This window comes from Acomys minous (genome assembly GCF_964271855.1).
Source record: "Acomys minous genome assembly, chromosome: 9".
Lineage (NCBI taxonomy): Eukaryota > Metazoa > Chordata > Mammalia > Rodentia > Muridae > Acomys > Acomys minous.
The window spans coordinates 19,572,469-19,587,739 of record NC_140490.1 but is presented as its reverse complement, the minus strand read 5'-3'; the positions used below and the strand labels follow the sequence as shown (position 1 = coordinate 19,587,739).

General features: G+C 47.4%; 1 protein-coding gene across 1 annotated transcript; it reads right to left on the bottom strand.

The window, feature by feature from the left end:
• Nucleotides 1-1,120: 1,120 nt before the first annotated feature.
• Nucleotides 1,121-15,161, bottom strand: IL17RB (interleukin 17 receptor B). Its single transcript, XM_084797116.1, has 11 exons — nucleotides 14,906-15,161; nucleotides 13,602-13,626; nucleotides 12,169-12,309; nucleotides 10,157-10,284; nucleotides 9,404-9,530; nucleotides 8,237-8,284; nucleotides 6,850-6,992; nucleotides 6,435-6,500; nucleotides 5,229-5,328; nucleotides 3,972-4,067; nucleotides 1,121-3,166 (listed from the first exon to the last, which is right to left on the bottom strand). The coding sequence occupies exons 1-11, from the start codon at nucleotides 14,963-14,965 to the stop codon at nucleotides 2,604-2,606; spliced, it is 1,497 nt and encodes a 498-aa protein (XP_084653242.1). The 5' UTR covers nucleotides 14,966-15,161; the 3' UTR covers nucleotides 1,121-2,603.
• Nucleotides 15,162-15,271: the final 110 nt, after the last annotated feature.

Below are 15,271 nucleotides of genomic sequence, written 5' to 3'. Positions count from 1 at the left end.
TACCATGAGGATAACTGGGCAGAGCTCAGTAGGCTAGGTGCAAGAGGAGTCTGCTGAGTTTAACCTGATAATACTATTTGGATATATACTTCCAAATTTGGAAATTACCTGTTCTTTTACATATTGGACCAAATTTATAGAGAGTATGATTTTACATTTCTGGGCTGTTTGAACACAGTTTACATTCACTCCCATTGTACTTGTTCTCCGCATGAATGTCTCTTACAGTGGTAGGTGATGAATTGGAGGAGGCTGGTTTCTGGGCCAAGTCTGACACAAGCCATATCCATCTTCTCTCACTTTCATAAGCCTGTGGCCACTGTCTTCCGAGTAGCTGAGCCCTGCCACACCTGCACTGCCTCAGCCATTAGATTGTGTGCTCATGAAGGTGGATTCGTAAGACGTGGCTTAGAATGCGTGCTGTGCCCCTTCACGTTGGTCCTTTTCTGCTTGCTTTTGTATTGCTGCAGATTGAACCCAGGGCCTTTGCATGATATACAAATACTCTATCACTAAGCCGCACCCCCAAAACCTGACCTTTGAGGATTATGTGCAAGTACAGCCTGTTTTGGTTGTTTAGACAGTCTTACCCTTTAGCCTGTAATTCACAGCCCTGCCTGCTTCCCTCCAGAGCACCGTGATATAAGGTGTGTACCACGGGGCCTGGAGAGACAGCTCAGTGTTTCAGAGCACTTGCTGCTTTTCTGCAGGATCTGGGTTCGATTCCCTACACATGTTAGGCAGCTCACAACCATCAGTAACGCCAGCTCTAGGAGATTTGAGGCCATTGGCTTCTTGCGAGTGCATTCTCCTGTGAGTGGATTCTCACACAAACCTACCCACATGCAGCCACATAGCACCTACATAATTAAAACTACATATTTTTTCAAAATGTTTGTTACAACCCTAATCAAAAAACTTTGCTTTTGTTTTCTTTAAACAAGATCTCTCAAGGTAGCTCTCTGGCTGTTTTGGCACTCACTATTTAGACCAGCCTGGCCTTCAACTCAGAGATCTGCTTGCTTCTGCCCCTGCCTCAGAGCCCTGGGATTAAAGGCATGTGTGACCATGCCCAGCCTCCAGGTACAAATATTTTAATAGTCAACTACCTGAAACTGGATCACATTACAAAACAGATTTATTATACTGTACAAAGCCTTACTAGACAAATGCATATGCTAATATACATTTTTGTGGTTTCTACATTAAGAAAAAGCTGCTTCAAGATAGAAAAGGGCTAGAAGACTCAAAATATTACAAGTCTGTGTCTTATGACTGCTTGTTCTGCTTTTGTTTTGTTTTAAATAAGATTTATTTATTTATGTTAGGGGCTGTAGAGAGGTAGCTCAACAGTAAAGAGCATTTGTTTTTGCAGAAGACCCTGGTTTGATTCCTAACCTCCACACGGTAGCTCCCGTTCCAGGTGATCCAGCACGTCACGCACTGAGCATGTGTGTGGTACACAGACACGTGTAAGCAAAACACTGCTAGAGTGTTTGGCATGTAGAGTGCCCTTAGAAGCCAGAAGAGGGTATCAGAGCCCCTGAAACTGGACTTAAGATGGTTATGAACCACCACGTGGGTGCTGGGAAGTAACCCAGGCGCTCTGGAAGAACAGCCAGTGCTCCAAACCTCTGAGCCATTTCTCCAACCCTTGGTTTTTTTCACGTAATTGATTATAAAAAAATATATTACTTCAAGAGAGCTAATTTCAGTTTAAGATTAGCTTTGACTTGAACAGGAATGTTCTGTAATAACCAAGAACTCTGGGAGCTAGAACAGGAAGCTGATGAAAGTAGACACCGGGCTAGAAGCAATGTGGTTTTGTTTGTTTGGGACAGAGTCTCACTATGTATCTCTGGCTGGCCTCAGACTCAGAGGTCCTCCTGCCTCTGCCACCTGGGTGCTGGAATTAAAGGTACGTGCCACCACATCCAGCTGGTGATGTTTTTATATTCAATTACCGTCACCCGTAAGGGACTGGGATATATTTCAGTGGCAGAGCATCTGTCTAGGATGCCCAGTGCCCTGGCTTCAATTCCTGGCACATCTAAGATTAAAAAGTAAAGGTTGCCTGTCCAAAAGTTTGGCAAGTGAAGACACTGTACAAATAACAAACATTACAGTAGTTACATGTACACTGGGTCATCTGGTCAGGCAAGATGGGTCCAGCTTGTGTGTGAATTAGCGAGTGCCTCTGAAATGGATTATTCATTAACAGATTAAAATGTTACAGGGCTAAACAGTCCTATGTGTAGCATAGAGCTTGAGCGTGCAAGACTGGCCACCTGACTGGGAAATGCCCTTCACTTCAGCACCAGGATGCTGAGTTTTCAGTGACAATCACTGGGCTTTGAGTATGTGACTGAGCTTTGCAGATTTAGAGTCCGCTCATTGTAACTGCTATCTTCCTAAAACTGGCTAGTGGCTAGCCTTAGGCATGTGTGCTCGAGTTCTGACTCTGCAAACTGCAGGGTTAAAGCAAGTTTTGTACATAGCACTCCCTATACATAGCCTGTACATTTCAGGGCCCCCCCAAAGCTTTTGGTCAGTGGAATTGGTAGAGGAAGAAGGCTCAGGGTCTCTCTCTTCTCCTGGGCAGACTACCAAGGCGGACAGCTTCCTTGGCAGGCTTGCGACCGTTTTCTCATTGACATGTTTTGTGTCGCTTTGAGGAGTTCTGTGTGGAAAGCAGCAGCATCCTTCATGAGACGATACTTAGGGCAGACGCTCAGAGCACTGTAGTTGCCTTTGACGTCCGCTCCTCCAAGACAGACTACCAGGTATTTGTGCAGATGAGTCTGGCTGCTGAGATCGCTACAAAAAAGGTTAAAGGCCAGAGGGAACAGATCCTGAGAGTCCTCCCTGGCACTGCCCTCGCTGTGGCCACAGGCACTGTCACAAAGGGTGTGCACGTCACCGGAAAGGAGGAAGACCACTTTATCTGCTGCTTGCTTCTGTGTGGTAAGCCACTGCACAGGACCCATCTCAGCTATTTTCTTTTTCTGCCATTTTTCAAGGATGACCTCACTTCTGCAATAGTTTTGAAGAAAGTCAGTGAAGCGACAGACTGTGTGGTGGAAACATATCTCAGAAGGGTAGACCACCAGGACCTTAACAAGGGGCAGGAGCATGGAAGTAACTGGAAAGGACGTCTTGCTCCTTCCTGTGGGGGAAACATTTGTTAGTTGAACAACAGGTAGCAGGCCTTCAAAGTAGGCTAAAGCATCACTAATAAGTGATCCCCACCAGAGAATGTCAGCCAGGATCAGGGCTTTGAGCACCTGAAACACTGATGCTTAAATCTCAAAAGCATTTTAAAAGGAGCATTTCTAAATCTCTATCAAGAAACCAGCCTATCTGCCTTCATAGTCAAGCTCTCGCCCCTCTCCTCCCCTTCTCTCTCTCTCTCTCTCTCTCTCTCTCTCTCTCTCTCTCTCTCTCTCATAAACCCATAAGCTATTTAGGTTTAATGGCACCGTATTTGAAGCAAGCTGTTAAAACTTCTGTTCTTTGACACAGATGTGACCTCTGCACATCAGGAGTTGGGTCATTTTCCACCTGCAGGTGTAGAATTCTTTATATCACTTTAAAGTTAAGCCCCATGCTGTGCTATGCAACAAGATCATGTATAAAGCAACTCTAACCCTGTAGCTAACATGGTGCCCACAGCATCTTCCAAATACAAGTATTCTTGAGGGAAAGCACATGTGGCTTTCTTAGCTTTAAGTGTGGAATTTCATCCTCTGCCATGCCGTAGCAGTAACTCACCGGGTACACCAAGAACTCATGTAGCTGTCCTTGAACAGTAACTTAGGATGTTCTTTAGACCCTGATCCCTTCCTCTCCCCCCCCCCACCCCAAGGGTGGAGAGTGCAGGTTTCTGCTGCCACATCCTGCTGTATTTCTTTTCTACACATGCAGACTATGGGGATCTCACTAGAGCATCTTCAGACAGGGACCATCCTTACCTCGCCTCCAAGTTAGGTAGATCCCAACGGCCAGCACCCATGTAGCCACCACCAGCACCAGGAGGAGAGGCAGCCAGCCTCCCAGCATGCTTCTGTCTACAGGAAACAGCTCTGTTACCTTCAGCAAGCAAAGCTACATTTGTCCTCTATTTGTAAATCGATTCTTTTGTTCTCCTTCCTGGATGTTTAGATCTTTTCAAACCAAGGGCCAGAAGGTCTTTCGGTAGGGGGTGGGATGTGGGGTGGGGGGGTTGGGGTGTGGGTCTGTTGATTAAGGGTTCTTTCCCAGTATTCAGGTCACTTCCAAAAAAATGTATTACTGTGGGCTGGAGTGATGGTTCAGCCATTTCAGGCAGGCTTACACAGACACTAACAAAAAGGTATTACTGTGATGTATGTAAACGCAGGCACACATGTGCCACACTGGGTGCCAGGAGGTCATTCCTTTCACCTCAGGTTCCAGGGCTGAAGCCCAGGTTGTAAGGCGCGTATAAAAGTGAGTCTCCCGGCTGAGTGAGCTCACCAGCCTTCTCCCTAGATTCTCAATGGAATTGGGGACCGTTCTCTAAACTCAGGCTTCTAGATCTTAAGCATACAAGCATTTCCACTGTGGCAGCTAGCTTGTGAATGCTGGGTTTTGTTGTTGTGGTGCTCGTCGTTTGAAGAATTTTTGTTCCTCAGGATGAACTTACGTACATAGCACACACAGCTCTTTGTCTACATAGAAGTCAGGGTTTAGGGTGGCTATCTGCTGCCTGCCTGGCTACTTGGCCCCACCCGTGGGTTGGTTTCAGAACATTTTATTTGTCCATTGTTAGTAAAAAGAACTGACGCATCTCTAAACCCAGAGACATTTCCCAGAACACAAGCTCAGGCACCAGGGAGGTGCCAGGGACCTTGATTTGTTAACCAAATAAGATCCAGAAAAACTGGATGCCTTGAATGCATGCTCCCTCCTGGGCCCCTCATGGACCCGGCCCCTGCTCACGCCAGTTCTTGATTCCCATTCCATAGCCTTGTGACACCTTGAGCAGCCATTTTGCACTCCCCCCCCCCCTTATCCTGCTTTTGAAAAGATAGTGTCTTCTTAAAAAAAAAAAAAAGCCTTTATTCTTATTTAGTTATGAGGTCTCAGTTCAGGGTACAGGCAGGGACTTCTTAATGCCCCTCACAGACACAGCATAACCTGTTACTATCAAAGGGGCCCTGTGTGTCCAGAGCCTGTTTGGCCATCCGGTGGTACTGACAGGTACTTACTGCTCTCTGGAGGGAAGGGAGCACTGGTCTCTGAGCATAACGTAACTGTTCCCTCACGTCGGATGCAGTCATTGCCACAAGTGTGTAAGTATGGAGTCAGCTAAGGAAAAGGAGAGGTCAGAAAGTTCCAGAGTGCCTTGGGAGATGCTCTGCAGTGTCCTCACTTCCTCCAACACAACTCTTCTTCCCCCTAAACCCGACCCTTTCTTTTTCTGTTGCCTCTTGACATGGTCAACAACTAGCCCACAAATCCAATCTGGTGACCCAAGACCAAAATACCAGCAATGCCCTTGAACTTTGTACTTGTTGCTGACATGGTATTTTCCTTATCTAAACAGGCAGCTACATCATAATAAACATACAAATCTTCTCCCTGGACAATAGTCGTGACTTCCCAGGCACTAGGAGAGCCCGTGACTTCCTGAAAGGTACAGTTACAGTGGTGCCAGGGTCTGCTTTCTTGGCCACCCTGAGCACTTCATGTTCCAGGGAATGGAGAATGACTCTTGGGTGTGGTTGTGTTGCACTGTGACCCTCTGTATACCCATGTTGTAGACTACAGGGACCTGACTTTCTCTTTCAATCTGGGCGAACTGAGGCTTTCGGAAGACAGACAATTGCTCTCCAAAGTTGAGGCTCCAGCCTTCCAGTTTTAACCCTTTGCAACTCTGCTTTTCAATTAAAACTGGGGCTTTGGAGAAATAAAATGGCTCTTCTATCTTAGAATTACTCTGAGGATCCGTGGTAGAAAATAGAAATAAAAGCCCTTTGGGAAGTCAGCAGCCAAAACACCCCACGTCTGTGAAGACCACTAAAGAGTCCCTGCCAATGCTGCCTGACTAGGGCTATTGAAAAGAGACTTGCCATCCTTAAAACGCTGCATCAGTGGGCTAGTTTGTATCAGTTGTTGAATACTTACCTGGAACTCAAGACATCCTACCACATTTTTCTGACCATAAGACACATTCCTCCCCCCCCCTAAAAAAAAGTGGGGGAGGAAGGGGATTAGGGTGTGCCTTGTGGTCCGATTACTGTTTTTACTGTTTTTCTTGTTTTACTGCTCTCTAAAAACTGGTCTTATGGTCAGGTGCGTCTTATAGTCCAAACAATACAGTAGTTCAGTCCCTAGCGCCCCACCACACATGCACACACAGAAAGCATGCCTGATTCTCTAATGTCCTTCCCTTCCCAGACACTGCAGCTCACCTGAACCACAGCACCTTCACTTTCCGCCTCCACAGGAACGGCTACAGATGTCCGCGTCAGTCTATTCTGGTGTGGATAGGTGAAACACAGTCAAGAGCTATCAGGTGTGAGTGAGTGGACAGACTGTCAGTCTTTCTGACTGACTGCTGATGCATCAGGCTGTGTGAACAAGGACTCGCTTCAGAAGCCTATAGCTTCCGCCTTTAGTTGACTTTAGATTCATTTTCCCCAGGATGTCTACAGAGCCTTGTTTCTGCTGCATTAATCAAGGTCGCCTAGCATGCTTGGACAACAGTTAGCTCCAGGATCTCTTGAAAGGAAACCTATTCAGAGGATCCTAAGTGTCTGTACTTCCCTTCAAGATACCACAGCTGGAGGTTGGGGTGGGGTGATAAGGAAGTGAAGGGGAGAGTACCTCCAGCACTTTAGAAACCCCCAGCAACACGGTCCGCCGGATGAGAACCGTGTATGTGTTTCCAAGGGGATTGGTTGTGAAATTCACTTCAACCGTCTTCTCGTTCTTCTTACAGGCAGTGATATTTGGGTCCCACAGGCTTCCTACAAGTTGAGAGAAAACTGCATGGGTGACCTGATAACTCCTCCCTTATCTTAGTCCCCAAGGGGGCCTTACAGAAACAAATTAAGTCCTTAGGCACACACCCAAGAGATAGGGACGATAGTCTCTCTTCTGACAGGGTTCCCAGAGCAAAGTATCTGATGTCTGAGAAAGTTAGGGACTCGCCACCGAATGCCACTACTTTGTTAAAAATAGCTTCCTTGAGCTGGCAATGGTAGGTAGAGATTGCAATCTGTGACTCAGTTCAGTGCTCACCCTACATTTTAAGGTAAGAGAGCTAGGAGCTCTGTTTTCTCCTTTCTAGGGGAGGAAGAGGAGCCTGAATTGAGGAGGTATGCCCCAAAACATGGAGTAAATGCACTGAGGCTCCAGGGCTGACAAGGCCAAGCTGCCAGCTCTCCTGGATACGAGGAAGGAAGGAAATGCCACACACATTACAGGAACCTCTGACAGATCAGCTATCAGAAAGTCCGTTGTCTGGCTCATGTGACTTGCAAATAAGACTGGACAAGTTTCCAGGAACTTGTATATAATAGCATGGATTATCTTCCCTGCCTGAGCCCTGGCTGGGTACTGGTTCTAGGAGGGATTCACAGGGCTGACTCCAGGTCCTGGACCTCACCCCCCTCACAGCTCCATCCTTGTATGGTGCTTTTGGTGGGAGGAAAGAGCTTCTCCCCACCCCCACCCCCACACACACCCCACCCTGGCATCACTAACTTCATTAGCATCATCGCAAGGCAAGACTATACCGCTCTGCAGTTTATATTCACCCTTAGAAGTTGGGATGCGGAACGGTCCTAACGCAGCTCCTTCCTAATTCAGAGGTTAAGTCTACCATAGAGAAGGTAGTCTTTCGAGAAGGCAGCTGGGGCCTTACTGGAACAAACTCTCACCCTATTTGTTAATCTAAACAGAGGGTACCCGGAGCCTCCACTGACCACAGGTCAGTTGTGATAAACAGGTGGAAAGGCTAGTGGGATCCTCCAATCACAAAACAGCTTTCCATGGGCAGTGCCATTAAGTGAGGTTTGGGATAATGATAACTTGTTAGTTTAGCTGAATGGGGGGGGGGGGGTGAGTTCCTGTAGCTGTTGCTGCCCTATGTAAGCCTAACAGTCTGTCCCCGTCTGCTTGGCTGCTTCACCTGTCAGGATAGATGAAGCTTCATGGGTCCAAATCAGTATCTCCAAATGATAAAATCAAAAACGCTACATCTACTTACCAGCCTCAATGCACTGCTTCTTGTATTTCATTACATGATTCAGGCAGCCTGGAAATTTGAATGAGATTGTTACATTTGAGTAAAAGGTATCTCTAGTATAACTCTTTGCCCAGTATATTAATATTCTCTCCCCTCCCCCTCCCTCTCTCTTTCCTCCTCCCCTTTTCCCTCCTCCTCTCCTTCTCTCTCTCCCTCCCTCTCGCTGTCTCTCCAAATATGAAAGAGACAACAAATCTAAACAGGATACTAACATACTGTTAAACAGAAAACCATCCACCCATGGAAGCTGTAATCAGTCCCATTTAAGTACGACCTTTATCCAAACAATCTCCTTGGGGTGACTTGGAAACTGAAAAGTGAGAGTTGATAATACGTGTAGGGTCTGCCTCTTCCAGGGACGAGGCTCTAGGCAGTGGGTCCCAAGCCCTCACTAACATCATCACACACCCAGACAGAACTTAATGAAGAGGATTCAATGCCTTCTGTGGGATTCATACCCAAACCTCATGTCCCTGGCCTACATATGAAACAAGCACCAGACAATCACACACAAAAGACAATCTAGATAATGTTTGACAAGGTCATGAAAAACAGCAGCCAGAGGAGGCTGAGGTGGCAGAAGGGACTAAGTGCCTGTGGCACAGGAAGAAAATTTAATGGAAAAGCAGCTGAAATCTAAAGAGCCCAGGGTTTAGTTGACAGAAATATGCTGATATTATCGTCCTAGTTTTCACAAATGTACCCTGAAGACCAGAGGAACCAAGAGATATGGACACTAACTTACCCTCCCCCCCCCAAAACAAAATGAAACCATGTCACCAGGAAAGCTGCGAAGTGCTGTGTAGTAAATAGTGTGGCACCAAAGCCATCCTGTACAGCTTAAGGCATCAACCACAAAGGAGCTTCACCACTGCTATGGGCACAGCCCAGGGCAGGTACCTGAAGAGATGATGCATTCTGCATCCTGCCCTGGACCCAGGGACATGCTTTCCTCATATTCACCTAGAGTAACCCTCTCCTCCCTAAGTGAGGAGTAATTAGTACTGTGTCCACGGGATGACAAAACTGACAGCTTCAAAGGGTTCCCAAGGCTCTTTGCATCAAACCACATGCCATTACACACATGAGACAGTAAGACAGAATAACCAAAGAGGTGAGGAAGTTTACCTGGCGAGGTGAAGTTCACAGACAAAGAAGGGCTGTCCTCATTCATATTAGCATTGGGGATATTATGGGCCCCAATGAGATAGAGTGTGCTCAGCTCCACAGGAAAGCCTACATAGAAGAACGTCCACTGCAAAGCAAAGCAAAGCAAGGCATGTGTACAGTGCAACAGCAGAGCCTCTGAATGGGGCCATTTTCATTTGTAAAATTTTTCACATTTATATTTAGTGTGTGTGAATATGTGTCAGTGGGGGATCATGCCATAGTGTACATGGGAAGGTCAGGACAACTTGGAGGAATTGTTCTCTCTACCATGCAGGTCCTACAGACTGAAACCTAGGTTGCCAGGCTTGACACACACACACACACCACCACCACCACCACCACCACCACCACCACCCCCAGCTTTTCACCTGTCATTTAATCTCTGTGTTCCAGCTGAAACAGGTCTCTGGCCAATGCCCATGTAGGGACTGGGCCCAGCCCAATTTGCTGATATAACTCAGAATTAGAGAGTGTGGTCTTTTAGAACCAGGATATAATTGAAGTCTAACTCCCCTCACTTTGCTGGGCATTCAGTCTCAAAGATGCTGACTTCCCAGGCACTGGGCAGACATGTGGAGTTTGAACCCAGGCAGCTTGTTCTGCATCACAGGTTTTCTTGCTCTGCATCATCAGGCTTTTCTAAAGCACGTTCACACTCTCCATGCAAAGGACCCATCTGTAGAATACAACCATGTGCCCAAAAGTGCTTACTTTGCCGCCGGAAGGTCTGGTCTGACTTTGGAAGGCCTCTGTGTAGTTGCACCTCACGCAGCTGTATGACTGCATGTTGTTTTTGCCAGTCACACAGATCTTGGTGGCCTTCAACAGGCGTATGCTGGCTGCAGAGACAGTGAAGTGGGAAGTTGTTTCATTAGCGCTTACGTGGCTCACGTGGTACTCAATGGTTTAAAAGACTCATCTCAGCTATGCGTACCGCAGCAGCCAGGGTGCAGACAGAATGAATGAGGAAGTTTGGGGAGTTCTGGGGATGTTTCTGCCTGGGCTTCCACAGCTCCTCAGTGGTGGATGTAAACTCAAATTCCCTGACCCCTGCTGCTTCTAGGTTGGTCTGAAGTGTATAAAGTGCCTGTGATTCGTGGTGCATCTTCCTTGTCCTTGTTCTAGGTCTCTAGAGGAGGACCGACTGCTGGGGGTAGTCTTCCAGTGCATGCATATGGATACTCCTGTTACATGTGCCTATGAATGGAATTGATGGGTGGGTCCTATACACTGCACATTTCTGGTTTAGTAAATGCTTCAGGCTTTGGCTTTGACTTATTTTTTTTTCTACAAAGACCCTCTAAGCATCAGTACCAGACTATGCCTGCTGCCCTAGGTCCATGCAGACTATGCCTGCTGCCCTAGGTCCATGCAGACGTTCTTTCTTGTGTGTCTGATCCTCCATCCCTACCTTCCCAAGTTCCTTTTAAAATCCATAACAACATCAACTAAAGACCTCACCCTGCTTGACATGGGGCCAATGCCTATTGTAGCATCTCACAGGAGTCTCTCTCTTGGGGCCCCTGCCCTGGTCCTTCCAGCCCCACTCCACTCCAGAGAGCACAGCTCTCTTTGGGGGCATCTCTTGACATTGCTTGTGGCTGCCTGTCCTACTGCTACTATGAAAAATGTACTGATGAAGCCTGTCACTCATTTTCCCAGGTCACACCTTGAGTTTTTGAGACAAGGTGTCACCCTGTAGCTCAGGCTGGCCTGGAACTCAATATATAGCACAGGTTGGCCTCAAACTTGCAGCAAGCTCCTGTTTCAATCTCCTTGGTGCTGGGCAAATGGACTCTTGACTAAACCAAGCTTAACTCTGGCAGATGGAAACCACAAGCCCAGGCATTAGGATCCCAGGATTGGCTTGTCTGAGGAACTTACATGTTGCTTTCAGCATAGTCTGGAGGGAATGCCAGGACTTTCCTGACGTCATTTGGGAAGTGGGAAAGCTTAAGTCAGAGCTTTTCCTAAATACAGGGAATCATCTCTCCCATGACATACGACTGTAGAAGGCCACTGCTCATCAGTGACTTTGCACACTTATTCACACTTACACATGCTTATATCAGTATAAACTGCCCCTCAATGCTGACCATGCTTCCTTTAAATCACTTACAAGACAGAGTGGTCCCCAAACCTCCATCCTGACTTTGAACCTCTAGCTTAGTCTGGTTCTTTTGTGTGCCACTGTCAGCAAGATTACAGATACAGCTGCATAGCTCTTTGCACTCTGGCTGCTTGTGTTTGTGGTGTTCGTATTGTCACAAACAGAGAGAACATTCTCACTACAGTGCTAAGCTCCAAGCTTTCCAGTTTGTGGTCCTTCTTTGCTCTTGGTCATCTGGATGCAGTTATGAGCAATGCCACTGTACACATCCTAGGATGTATCTTTTAGTATATACCTATGCATGTCTGTGGTGTGTGCCTAGGAGAGGAATTAATGGCTCCTATATCCTACACTAAACATTTCTGGTTTAGGAGATAGGTTTTTGTTTTGTTTTGTTTTTAAGATTTATTTATTCATTATTTATATATTATTCTGCCTGCATGTGAGCCAGCAGGCCAGAAGAGAAGAAGAGGGCACCAGATCTCATTATAGATGGTTATGAGCCATGAGCTATGAGATAGGAATTGATCACCGGACCTTTGGAAGAACAACCAGTGTTCTTAACCTCTGAGTCATCCCTCCAACCCTAGGAGATAGTTTGATGCGAACTTACCATCTGCCCGGAGTATCCAGCTTATGTTCATCAAAATTGAAAAGTCCTCTGTTGCAACACCTGTTTTAACAAGTTCCACTTGGAGGTCCCTTAAGTCTCCTGGAGTGAGAGTGTGTTGGACCATCCACTCTGGAGATGGTCCTGGGCAAAGACAAGAAGACGTCTATGACACTTGTACTGGCTGGTTTTATGTGTCAACTTGATACAGCTAGAGTCATCAGAGAGGGAGGAGCCTCAGTAGAGGACATGCCTTCGTGAGATCCAGCTGTAAGGCATTTTCTAAATTAGTGATCAATAGGGGAGGGCCAGACCATTGTGGGTGGGACCCTCCCTAAGCTGCCAGTCCTGGGTTCTATAAGAAAGCAGGCCAGTAAGCAGCACCCTCCATGGCCTCTGCCTCAGCTCCTGCCTCCAGGCTTGATGAGTTCGTGCCCTGACTTCTTCCTTCAGTGATGGATTGTGATCTGGACATGTAAGCCAAATAAACCCTTTGCTCCCCAACTTACTTTTTGGCTGTGGTGTTTTGCTGCAACAATAAAACCCTAACTAAAACAACACTCTGGTTTCGGGCCTTGTCAGGTGATCTGTCCTGTTCCACCTCTCATAACCCACATCTGCTAAGGAAAGTCAACTTCTAGATGCTGCATAGATTCTCTCGGCCTCATAGTTCCAAACTACATGGCACTTGGTGTGTTCCAGGGTGTGTGTGTGTGTGTGTGTGTGTGTGTGTGTGTGTGTGTGTGTGTGTAGTATAGTGTGATGTGTGATGTAGTTGACATGCTTTCTTTCTCTCTCTCTTTCTCTCTTTTTTTTTTTTTTGGTTTTGAGACAGGGTTTCTTTGTGTAGCCTTGGCTGTCCTGGACTCACTTTGTGGACCAGGCTGGCCTTGAACTCATATCAATCCACCTGCCTCTGCCTCCCAAGTGCTGGTATTAAAGGCGTGTGCCACCATGCTTTCTAACATCAATTCTGCGTTCTCCACACCTCAGCCATGGACTCCAGCCAGCTAGCCCACACTGTGACCAGTTTCTCAACCCCTCACCTTTGCTGCCCCAGCCCTTCCTGCTCACTCTCCCAATTCACATTCTTGGGCAAAACCCACTCACTCGTCAAAGGCTGCCATGTGTTTGCTTCCTACTCCCAACACAGGTGTCCCTTCCCACCACAGTCACTATCCCTCTGTGGCATGGCAGCAACCGCTTCCTGCTTAGCATGGTGAGTCCACTCTGCCTGTGTGCTAACTCATCAGGAGGCCGGCCCATCTCAAACACATCCTTACTCCCCAAATTCTGCGTTGAAAGCCCTCGTTCCTATTAGTTAACAAGGCAACGCACCACCCCGTGCCTGGTCCCCCGTGGCCCACTGCCGGATTCAGACCATCTTAACATCCAACTGCACTTCCAAATACCCATTTTCTAATGAACGCACCTACCTCTCTCAGAGCCACACTGAATAGTCTGCAGGAAAGAGAGAAACCAGATGTCATATGGAAGCCAGGGTACCGCAACACTTTACCAAATTAAGCAAAACATCATCTTTTTCCTTAGATGCATGCACGGGTGACACATTTTCAAAGAAAAGACAAGCCAGGAGCTGGAGAGATGGCTCGACAGTTGAAAGACCATATCGGTCTCGCAGAGGACCCTGCATCTAGGTTCCAGCTCCCGGGTCAGACAACGCACAACTGCCTCTAAGTCCAGCTCCAGAACTCAATGCCTCTGGCTTCTGAGGACTTGTGCACTTGTACATGTGTGCACTCACGCACCTGTGCATACACACACTCAACTAAAAATAAAAGTCTTAAAATGTATTCAGAGAAAAGAGCTAGTTTGATTGCACGTTACCACTTGAGGGGGAATTAAGCTACCCCACTGTAGGCTGTGATGGGCCATGGTTTGGGTGAAGTCATCCTTTGTCCCTGTTTTATGACATCCTTTTACTAAACAAAAAGAGCCACCTAGGAGGAACTAAGATCGCGTTGGACGGTAGTGAGACAAAGTGCAAGAAAAAGCCAAGCAACAGCTCTACACTTCAGACTATTTCATTTTCCTCACAGCAGCTGCTCCCAGGACAGGTTTCCTTTTGCATAGAGGACAAAGACAGCAGCTGGCAGCTTGAGGACACCATAAACAAGCATTGACTTCCCACAACATCTAGGACACCTTACACTGTGGGAACCAGAGAGGGGTTACAGCTAAGTGCCTTTATGAGGATGAGCTTTTTTTCTTTTTCTTTTCTTTTCTTTTGAATGACTCGAAAGATCTTTCATTCATGGGACCTGGAGAAGAAAGGTTGATGCCTACAGGAATCAACGTGGTCCAAGACGGGAAAGAAAAAGCAAGCAAGCAGACAGGTACAGGCTGTCTGGTGAGCCAATAGGTAGGTAGCACAGGTGTGAGCAATACTGTCGTCTCATCATGAACCTGGAGACGAGGCATGCCACCTTGTGAAGTGAGTGCCACCCTTTTATTGAGGGGAATACTAAGACTAGATGAGCTCAAATGCCCAGGGTGGCATCTGTGACAGACCTAAATCTCATGCCCCCAGGCTGGAAATAGAAGGATGGTGAGAGTGTAAGGCCCATTGAGGTCATCTCAGGGGGGCAAATCTGGCCCCTTCCAGAGGGTGGTCCATGAACAATTTCCTAGACAGGTGAGCAGTCAGGTCTGGCAACTGTCAGGGTTCAGCTAAAAGGATAGGAACCTAGGGAAAGGATGCGGGGAGGGGCATGCTTACCGGCTCTCGGAGCAGGGCGCTCCTGCACATTGCAGCTAGGCTCAGCAACACTGGTAGCATGGCCCGGCTACCACACGGAGCTGGGGCAGGCAGTTCAGGGTCTTTTTTTTTTTTTTTTTTTTTTCCGAGACAGGGTTTCTCTGTGTAGCTTTAACTGTCCTGGACTTGCTTTGTAGACCAGGCTGGCCTCGAACTCACAGAGATCCGCCTGCCTCAGCCTCGGAGTGCTGGGATTAAAGGTGTGCTTCCAGGGTCTTCTTATGCAGGCGCCCTAGGCTGCACTATCCGGGCTCCACCTCTTACAACACCTCCCTGGGGGCGGGCGCTGGCCAGGTCCCAGGACAGTAAAGTGGCGGCTCTGTGGCC

Coding starts and splice junctions, on each gene's coding strand:
- IL17RB (XM_084797116.1), bottom strand. CDS start 14,965: ATGCTACCAGTGTTGCTGAGCCTAGCTGCAATGTGCAGGAGCGCCCTG. Junction 8,285..9,403: donor TGTGAACTTCACCTCGCCAG/GTAAACTTCCTC, acceptor TCAAATTTCCAG/GCTGCCTGAATCATGTAATG. Junction 6,993..8,236: donor GAAGCAGTGCATTGAGGCTG/GTAAGTAGATGT, acceptor CTCAACTTGTAG/GAAGCCTGTGGGACCCAAAT.